Source organism: Solanum tuberosum, unplaced genomic scaffold, assembly GCF_000226075.1.
Source record: "Solanum tuberosum cultivar DM 1-3 516 R44 unplaced genomic scaffold, SolTub_3.0 scf00048, whole genome shotgun sequence".
Classification (NCBI taxonomy): domain Eukaryota; kingdom Viridiplantae; phylum Streptophyta; class Magnoliopsida; order Solanales; family Solanaceae; genus Solanum; species Solanum tuberosum.
Genome location: NW_006238976.1, coordinates 1,638,854 through 1,648,589, shown reverse-complemented (window position 1 = coordinate 1,648,589; position 9,736 = coordinate 1,638,854). Strand labels below are relative to the sequence as shown.

Genomic DNA, 9,736 nt, shown 5'->3' with positions numbered 1-9,736 from the left:
CAAATCTAACCTTAACTTCAATGCAAATTAATGCTGCTGCACAGTCATATATATAATCGAGGAATGATAAGTACTTCTTCACAGTCTTTAATCAGAATTTCAGAAGTTTTGAATTCAAGTTGTGAACATAAAGTTATTTTTGTTAGGAAAAAATTTATCTCAATATGAGATTTCCCAACACAAATTCTAATTTAATTAAACGAATAAGAATATCAGACACGAAATGAAAGTCTTAAAAAATGTAAGCATGCAATGGCAAAAATTCCAGCTAATGCTTGTCCCTAGTCTTGTATACTTATTAAATATGAAGTATAAATAATTATTTCTAGAACATGAATCTTTGTTAACAAAAAGGAAGCATCCTCAGTTCCTCACCACTTCAAATTTCTAATTTTTTTCCAGAAAAAAAAAGGAAGTTCATTTTAAAATACATAAAAAAAGAAACGCACGTACGTATGATTTTCCTATTTTTGTCTTTTAGATCTATAAAATGAACACATCATCTGACATGATTGTGATTTAACATACAACCTAGCTAATTATTAAATGTTGGAACCAAACAGCTAAGCAATTTTTTTTTATTTTCCACCCGGAGTCCATATTGGAGCTTCGACTAAATTCGGATCGCACTCTGAGGGGCCATTTAGGGGCGTGGCGCTCCCAACAAGATTTTTTCCATACCAGAACTCAAATCTGAGACTTTTAATTAAGGGTGAAGCAGTTCCACCACTGCACCGCAACCTAGGTTGGTAACAGCTGAGCATTTATATTATCCATTCATTTGACATATACAATATATATTATATAATTCTTATATTCGCCGACAATTTCATGCATAATACTATATTTTATTAAGTACTATAAATTGTACGATTTGAAGAAGTTCTAGTTTAAGAAAATGGTACTACAAAAATAATGTTTACAATTTGAACAAAAATAAGAGGCATTACGAAGATCTTATACTATTATACAGGGATTTTTATCCATAAGAACCCTCATGAATAATAATGAAATTATCATTTACTCATGAATAATAATTTACACTTTTAAATTATACGACGATCCTAAAAAAATGCAGTAAACAACTTATTATAACCACTTAAAAAACATACTGATGGTGTAAACATGTGGTGTACACATGTTAAATCGATCTTAGAGCATTTTGAAGACTTTGAAATATCTTAAGAGAATATTACATAACTAGTGCGATCGCTATTAAAATATACTAAGCATATAAAATTATTTGAAGATTATAAATATCTTAATAGAGGAAATAATATCTAATGAGGAGCTAATATATCTTTAAGACGTAAATGACGATAAAATTATCAAAAACTCGTCTGAATTAATGTTTCTCAAAGAGTGTAAAAGAGAAACATGACAGATAATTTGAGAGAAGGAGAGAGCAAGGGTGGAGTTAGTGAGAGCCCCAAGGGTCATTCGAACTTACTTCGGCTGAAAATTACACCTGAACATAAACAGTTAAAATTATTTATCATATATGTATATATAGTAGATGTTGAATCCTCTTCAACTTCTTCGTATGTTTACTTCTTTACATTTTAAAACCCTTTAGTGAAAATTTTGACTCCACCACTAAGAAGTACAGTATTAAGTCATCTAAACTTGCATTTAATTTCTTTTTTTCATATGAGTTGTATTTGGTGGGAAGATTAGAGAATAGAGGGGGCCTTTGTACAGTTCATAACTAGTGCGCTATTAGCTACACACACGTACTAATAAATCACCTACCATATCTCAAGATTGTATAATATTCAAAATAAATATAGTAGTATATTATTTAATTTTATTTTTGTAATTGTGGGGTTGGGAATTGCGCGTGCGTGCTGATGATCTTTAATTTAATGCAATTTTTTAGCAACCATGACAATATTGTAGCACTTAGAATTATTACAGCTATAAATAAGCCTTCACTTCCACTTCAATTTTCATTCAACAAATTACAAATAATAACATTCAAAGTCTCTAAAGAGCTTTTTTTTTTTTTACCCATATCATTTTTTTGAGAATCTTTGATTCTTTCTTTTTTCAAAATTAAGATGGTGTCTATTTCAAACAACAATAACCAAAAGCAACAACTTCTTTCAAAGATAGCCACAAATGATGGTCATGGAGAAAACTCACCTTATTTTGATGGTTGGAAGGCTTATGCAAATGATCCTTTTCATTTAACTGATAATCCTAATGGTGTTATTCAGATGGGTCTTGCTGAAAATCAGGTAGGAGAAGGAAAAAAAAAACATACCCCTCGTTTCAATTTGTTTGTTTTACTTTTTTCTGTTAAAAAAAGAACGATTCTTTTCTTTTTCTTTGACAATTTTTCAGTATCAACTTGACAACTGACATGTTTAAGATCACAAGATATTTTGGTTCATTCAACCTATCTTGTATTTAACACCAGGATATTTAAAAGTCTTGTTTACTAACTAGACAAACAAATTGAAACAGATAAAAGAGTATATTTTCTTGATAAAATGGCTAAAGTTGAAAACTTTAAGAGTACTTGTTGATAAATTTCTTATTTTTGATGTTTTTCTGCAGCTTTGTTTTGATTTAATCCAAGAATGGGTGGTGAATAATCCAAAAGCATCAATTTGCACTGCTGAAGGAGCTGAAAATTTCCAGGATATTGCTATTTTTCAAGATTATCATGGCTTGCCAGAGTTTAGACAAGTATGAAACTTTTTAAATCAAGATTATTAGTTGATAATTCTTGTTTTTATTCATTAATCATTCAGTGTTCTAATTAGTTTAATAAAAATAATTTTCAGGCAGTTGCAAGGTTTATGGAAAAAGTGAGAGGTGACAGAGTGACATTTGATCCAGACAGAATAGTAATGAGTGGAGGAGCAACTGGTGCTCATGAAATGCTTGCTTTTTGCTTGGCTGATCCTGGTGATGCCTTTTTGGTTCCTACACCATATTATCCCGGGTAAATATCCGAAATTCACTGACTCGATTAATTTTGACTCAGCATCACGTAGAACTCATTAAAAGATTCTTTTGACCAAGAGTTTCTCTGTTCACAAAACTCGAATCATGAAAACTTCAATCCCCTTCCCTAAAGAAGGAAAAAAAGTACTATTACCTTATAAAGTCATAAATTTCTTCAAGAAAAAGTAAATAAATTTTCTTTTTCAATTTGGTGGATCTTTATCTTATAGTACAAATCACTATCATATTTAAACTTATTTTGATGCTTAGACCTAGTAAAATTGTTGGTGTAGGACATGAAATCAACAACTCCTCTGTATAAAACAGAGAAAGTAGGTCCTCTAAGTTGTCTTTTTAAAAAAAAAATCATTTGTCCCATAAAGTTAATCCATAATTATTGTATTTTTTTAATTAGAAACACTAACAAATATGATGTCCCACATGTGAACTATAGTAAGAACAAACTTTTGTTGCATGGTTTTCAATTATTTTTTCATTTGTAATATTGCAGATTTGATAGAGATTTGAGATGGAGAACTGGTGTGCAACTATTTCCAGTTGTTTGTGAAAGTTGTAATGATTTCAAAGTGACTAAAAAAGCCTTGGAAGAAGCATATGAAAAAGCACAACAATCCAACATCAAAATAAAAGGCTTACTTATAAACAATCCTTCAAATCCATTAGGTACTCTTCTTGACAAGGACACACTCAGAGACATTGTAACGTTCATTAACTCGAAAAACATCCATTTAGTATGCGATGAAATCTATGCTGCTACGGTCTTTGATCAGCCTAGATTCATCAGTGTATCTGAAATAGTTGAGGAGATGATTGAATGCAACAAAGATTTGATCCATATTGTCTATAGCTTGTCTAAAGACTTAGGATTTCCAGGATTCAGAGTTGGGATTGTTTACTCGTACAACGATACAGTTGTAAACATTGCTAGAAAGATGTCTAGCTTTGGGCTAGTTTCAACTCAGACACAACATTTGCTTGCATCAATGTTGTCTGATGAGATATTCATTGAGAGATTCATTGCTGAGAGTTCCGAAAGGCTCGGGCAAAGGCAGGGGATGTTCACAAAAGGACTTGCACAAGTTGGAATTAGTACATTGAAAAGCAATGCTGGTTTGTTTTTCTGGATGGATTTAAGGAGACTTCTTAAAGAAGCAACATTTGATGGTGAGTTAGAATTATGGAGAATTATTATTAATGAAGTGAAACTTAATGTTTCACCAGGATGTTCTTTTCATTGTTCTGAACCTGGTTGGTTTAGAGTTTGTTTTGCAAATATGGATGACGAAACGATGAAAACAGCATTAAGAAGGATAAGGAACTTTGTGCTTCAAACAAAGGGACTTAACAACATTGCTGCTATTAAGAAACAATGCAGTAGGAGTAAACTTCAGATCAGCTTATCGTTTCGAAGATTGGATGATTTTAACTCACCAGCTCACTCTCCGATGAATTCGCCTTTGGTTAGGACTTAAAGAAGAAGAAAAAATGGCTTAGATTTGTTCTTGTTGTTTGCATAATAAGAGAAGGAAAAAAAAAAATCCTCTGTTATAGTGAAGAGTGGTAGTTTTGATGTATACATTTATTAGTGTTTGATTATAGAGTATTCCATTTTGGATTTTTATCATCTGAATTTTTCTATGTAACATTGTATCAAAATGGGATTCAATGTGGAATTTTATTTGTAAGTTGTAACGAGAAATTCTATAGTTATATTTAATTAATGGTGTCCTTGCTAATTTTGACTTATATTGATTGGAAATAACTCTATGTTTTTTAAAAGTAAGCATGGTGTTTGTCTCTTTCTTCTCTTGATGTGTTCAGGTGCTAACGTGAGTCTGCTCTTCCCAAGAGCAGCACTTTAAGTTTGCGTGTCTTTGCTCTTTCAAGATGCCTGAACTCACTGGGCTACACTAAATTATTGTGTCAACGGTGTCCAAAATATATTATTTAACTACTTTATTTATCATTTTACTTGTATATACGGAATAATTTTCTAATGAAGGCCCTAACATGAGTGTAACTACGCCCATGTGTACAAGAGTCAGACTAAATTGGAATCGTGCTGATAGAGCTCCATTTGGGAGTAAGCACTCTATACTAAGAATTTTTCCACATTCGGAATTCGAAACTAAAACTTATAAGTCAAGAGAGGGGCAGCCCTACTACACCAGGTGTTAGAGTATAATATTTCTTAAGTCTAGTCATATTTTATTTCTTGTGCCCTATGTAAGTGTATGTCTTCTTAATTACCCATTATGTATAGACTTAACTTTGTTACACACCCACTAACAAATATATTAAATTAGTATTTGACTTAATTATTTATACCAAGTCAAAGTCAGCATGAATAAGATTAAAGGAAGAAGAGAGAGAGAGAGAGAGAGAATATTATTGGTTGACTCAACTAGAAGTGATGATCAAAATTTTATTCAAACAAACATACAATGAGTTGGAGTCTTAGGGGCTTGAGACAGTCCTAACATCAATTATTATGTTCTCCATAAGGATAAGAAAATAAGTACATTTTAGTATCAATATTGAAAATTAATGAAATATTTCATACCAATAACTTACCAACCACTTGCATATAATAAATATATATATATATATACTAGTATTATTCCTTTTCTGATCTAATTGTTTGATGGAGTATATTAATTTCTATCATTGAAATGACAGTCAGACTTAGCTATCAATAATATTGTACTTGGCATATAACCTTTTGTTGCTAACCATATAGTATGCAATTTTTGGTTTAAAATTGAAAGAAAAAAAAAACAACACGATGTACTAAACTTTCACTATACTTTAGGTTGAGGAAAAGGTGAAACATTATTGGTTCGAATTATTGCAAGAGGTTGTTTCATAGCTTGAAACTGTGACAATTTTAATTATTGGCCCAAAGCTCGCCCTAATCTTGGTTTAACATTGAAAAGCAACATAAAACTTGAATTTCAAGAACACCACTAAATGTTCTTGTTATGGTTAATTACAACTTTGAGTCTCCTTCATTGTTTGTTGCTAACAATAAACATAACTCGGTGCAGTAACCTTCCGCTATATATGAGTGGAATAGAAGGGGAGGGGGTCAAGTGCCAACCTACACTAGGTCTTATTTACACAACCTTATCCTATATTGTTCATCAATTGTTATTGTAGCTTGAACCCGTAACCTAATCAAATAACATTTATCGTTGCGCCAAGATTCACTCAACTTTGGTTAAAATTGAAAACCAACATAAAAAAAAATGAAGTACATTGAAAAGCAATGCTGGTTTGTTTTTCTGGATGGATTTAAGGAGACTTCTTAAAGAAGCAACATTTGATGGTGAGTTAGAATTATGGAGAATGATTATTAATGAAGTGAAACTTAATGTTTCACCAGGATGTTCTTTTCATTGTTCTGAACCTGGATGGTTTAGAGTTTGTTTTGCAAATATGGATGACGAAACGATGAGAATTGCATTAAAAAGGATAAGTTACTTTGTGCTTCAGCCAAAGGGACTTAACAACAAAGCTGCTGTTAACAAACAATGCAGCAGGAGAAAACTTCAGATCAGTTTATCGTTTCGAAGATTGGATCATGAGTTCATGAACTCACCAGCTCACTCTCCGATGAATTCGCCTTTGGTCAGGACTTAAAGAAGGGGGGAAATGGTTTAGCTTTGTTTTTGTTGTTTGTCTAATAAGAGAAGGTAAAAGAAATCCTTTGTTAGAGTGATGAGTGATAGTACTAAGTATTTGATTTCACAGTTATTTCCATTTTGTGCAACTGATGAAAGAAAATAAAAAGATATAAGGTATAGAGAGTGTTTTGGATTTTTATTATCTGAATTTTTCCTGTCATCCCATCAATGTATCAAAGTGGGATTCACTGTGGAATTTGTATTTGTTCTTGGTTTTTTTTAATTCCTTCTTGAAAATGAAGGAGGTTGTAAGTTGTAACCAGAAATTTTTAATATATATATATATATATATATATATATATAAGCAAGTAAAATTTCTGGTTACAACTTACAACCTCCTTCATTTTCAAGAAGGAATTAAAAAAAACCAAGAACAAATACAAATTCCACAGTGAATCCCACTTTGATACATTGATGGGATGACAGGAAAAATTCAGATAATAAAAATCCAAAACACTCTCTATACCTTATATCTTTTTATTTTCTTTCATCAGTTGCACAAAATGGAAATAACTGTGAAATCAAATACTTAGTACTATCACTCATCACTCTAACAAAGGATTTCTTTTACCTTCTCTTATTAGACAAACAACAAAAACAAAGCTAAACCATTTCCCCCCTTCTTTAAGTCCTGACCAAAGGCGAATTCATCGGAGAGTGAGCTGGTGAGTTCATGAACTCATGATCCAATCTTCGAAACGATAAACTGATCTGAAGTTTTCTCCTGCTGCATTGTTTGTTAACAGCAGCTTTGTTGTTAAGTCCCTTTGGCTGAAGCACAAAGTAACTTATCCTTTTTAATGCAATTCTCATCGTTTCGTCATCCATATTTGCAAAACAAACTCTAAACCATCCAGGTTCAGAACAATGAAAAGAACATCCTGGTGAAACATTAAGTTTCACTTCATTAATAATCATTCTCCATAATTCTAACTCACCATCAAATGTTGCTTCTTTAAGAAGTCTCCTTAAATCCATCCAGAAAAACAAACCAGCATTGCTTTTCAATGTACTGATCCCAACTTCTGCTAGTCCTTTTGTAAACATCCCCTGCCTTTCTCCGAGCCTTTCGGAACTCTCAGCAATGAATTTCTCAATAAAGACCTCATCAGACAACATTGATGCAAGCAAATGTTGTGTCTGAGTTGAAACTAGCCCAAAGCTCGACATCTTTCTAGCAATGTTTACTACTGTATCGTTGTACGAGTAAACAATCCCAACTCTGAATCCTGGAAATCCTAAATCTTTAGACAAGCTATAGACAATGTGGATCAAATCTTTGTTGCATTCAATCATCTCCTCAACTATTTCAGATACACTGATGAATCTAGGCTGATCAAACACCGTAGCAGCATAGATTTCATCGCATACTAAATGAATGTTTTTCGAGTTGATGAACGTTACAATGTCTTGGAGTGTGTCCTTGTCAAGAAGAGTACCTAATGGATTTGAAGGATTGTTTATAAGTAAGCCTTTTATTTTGATGTTGGATTGTTGTGCTTTTTCATATGCTTCTTCCAAGGCTTTTTTAGTCACTTTGAAATCATTACAACTTTCACAAACAACTGGAAATAGTTGCACACCAGTTCTCCATCTCAAATCTCTATCAAATCTGCAATATTACAAATGCAAAAAACTCACTTTAGTAAACTCATTAATTCAATGTAGCAACTTTTTTTTTAATTAAAAAAAATCATGATGGACCAAGTCCCAACTCAATAAAAAGTTATATTAAGGATGTTATCTTAGAGGACCTACTTTCTCTGTTTTATGCAGAGGAGTAGTTGATTTTATGTCCCACACCAATAATTTTACTTGGTCCAAGTACAAAAAAATAAGTCAAAAATATAGAGGTCAAAGGAAGAAACTTATGATAGTGATTTGTACATCCAAGTTGATGATTTTTATTTAAAAGGACTTTAACAAACTCTAATGTGACATGAATAATAATTAATCGAGTCAGTGAATTTCAAATACGAACCCTGGATAATATGGTGTAGGAACCAAAAAAGCATCACCAGGATCAGCCAAGCAAAAAGCAAGCATTTCATGAGCACCAGTTGCTCCTCCACTCATAACTATTCTGTCTGGATCAAATGTAACTTTGTCACCTCTCACTTTCTCCATAAACTTTGCAACTGCCTGAAAATTATTTTTATTAAACTAATTAGAACACTGAATAATTAATGAATAAAAACAAGAATTAACAACTAATAGTCTTGATTTAAAAAGTTTCATACTTGTCTAAACTCTGGCAAGCCATGATAATCTTGAAAAATTGCAATATCCTGGAAATTTTCAGCTCCTTCAACAGTGCAAATTGATGCCTTTGGGTTATTCACCACCCATTCTTGGATTAAATCAAAGCAAAGCTGCAAAAAACATCAAAAATAAGAAATTTATTAACAAAAACTCTTAAAAAATTTCAACTTTAGCCATTTTATCAAGAAAATATTCTCCTTCCTTTGTTTCAATTTGTTTGTCTGGTTAGTAACGAAGACTTCTAAATATCGTGGTGTTAAATTCAAGATAGGTTGAATCAACGTTGAAAATTGAAAAGTTGTCATAAAAAAAAAGAGAAAAGATATGTTCTTTTTTTTAAAAGACGGAAAGTAAAACAAACAAACTGAAACGACGGGTGTTTTTTTTTCTTTTCCTACCTGATTTTCAGCAAGACCCATCTGAATAACACCATTAGGATTATCAGTTAGATGAAAAGGGTCATTTGCATAAGCCTTCCAACCATCAAAATAAGGTGAATTTTCTCCATGACCATCATTTGTGGCTATCTTTGAAAGAAGTTGTTGTTTTTGGTTATTGTTTGAAATAGACACCATCTTAATTTTGAAAAAAAGAATCTAAGATTCTCAAAAAAATGAAATTGGTATTTGCTATTTTATGTAAAAAAAAAAGATCTTTAGAGTCTTTGAATGTTATTAGTAGTTATTTGTTGAATGAACTTTGAAGTGGAAGTGAAGGCTTATTTATACTTGTAAATTTCTATTGTCATGGTGTTTAAAGAAATTTCCATGAAAGATAGGATGTACACGCACACTTAACCCCCCCCCCCCCAA

At 32.0% G+C, this 9,736-nt stretch overlaps 2 protein-coding genes across 3 annotated transcripts; one reads left to right on the top strand and one right to left on the bottom strand.

Annotated features, from left to right (window-relative positions):
- The first annotated feature begins 1,990 nt into the window (after positions 1 to 1,990).
- On the top strand, positions 1,991 to 6,801 carry LOC102583042 (1-aminocyclopropane-1-carboxylate synthase-like). Of its 2 annotated transcripts, XM_015307142.1 has the most exons (5): positions 1,991 to 2,240; positions 2,563 to 2,694; positions 2,793 to 2,953; positions 3,467 to 4,069; positions 6,234 to 6,801. In XM_015307142.1, the coding sequence occupies exons 1-5, from the start codon at positions 2,061 to 2,063 to the stop codon at positions 6,616 to 6,618; spliced, it is 1,461 nt and encodes a 486-aa protein (XP_015162628.1). In that variant the 5' UTR covers positions 1,991 to 2,060; the 3' UTR covers positions 6,619 to 6,801. The 2 variants fall into 2 exon arrangements, with proteins under 2 accessions (XP_015162628.1, XP_006343931.1); XM_006343869.2 differs by lacking the exon at positions 6,234 to 6,801 and having other exon boundaries at positions 3,467 to 4,693.
- Positions 6,802 to 6,950: 149 nt separating this feature from the next.
- LOC102582710 (1-aminocyclopropane-1-carboxylate synthase-like) lies at positions 6,951 to 9,625 on the bottom strand. Its single transcript, XM_006343868.2, has 4 exons — positions 9,323 to 9,625; positions 8,903 to 9,034; positions 8,644 to 8,804; positions 6,951 to 8,274 (listed from the first exon to the last, which is right to left on the bottom strand). Exons 1-4 carry the CDS (start codon positions 9,497 to 9,499, stop codon positions 7,287 to 7,289), a joined length of 1,458 nt encoding a protein of 485 aa, XP_006343930.1. The 5' UTR covers positions 9,500 to 9,625; the 3' UTR covers positions 6,951 to 7,286.
- Between the last annotated feature and the right edge of the window lie 111 nt (positions 9,626 to 9,736).

Excerpts from the sequence above, each read along its gene's own strand:
- LOC102583042 (XM_015307142.1), top strand. The coding sequence starts at position 2,061 with ATGGTGTCTATTTCAAACAACAATAACCAAAAGCAACAACTTCTTTCA. Across the intron at positions 2,241-2,562 it reads TGGGTCTTGCTGAAAATCAG|CTTTGTTTTGATTTAATCCA; the intron begins GTAGGAGAAGGA and ends GTTTTTCTGCAG. Across the intron at positions 4,070-6,233 it reads GCACAAGTTGGAATTAGTAC|ATTGAAAAGCAATGCTGGTT; the intron begins ATTGAAAAGCAA and ends AAAATGAAGTAC.
- LOC102582710 (XM_006343868.2), bottom strand. The coding sequence starts at position 9,499 with ATGGTGTCTATTTCAAACAATAACCAAAAACAACAACTTCTTTCAAAG. Across the intron at positions 9,035-9,322 it reads TGGGTCTTGCTGAAAATCAG|CTTTGCTTTGATTTAATCCA; the intron begins GTAGGAAAAGAA and ends TGTTTTTTGCAG. Across the intron at positions 8,275-8,643 it reads CCTACACCATATTATCCAGG|ATTTGATAGAGATTTGAGAT; the intron begins GTTCGTATTTGA and ends GTAATATTGCAG.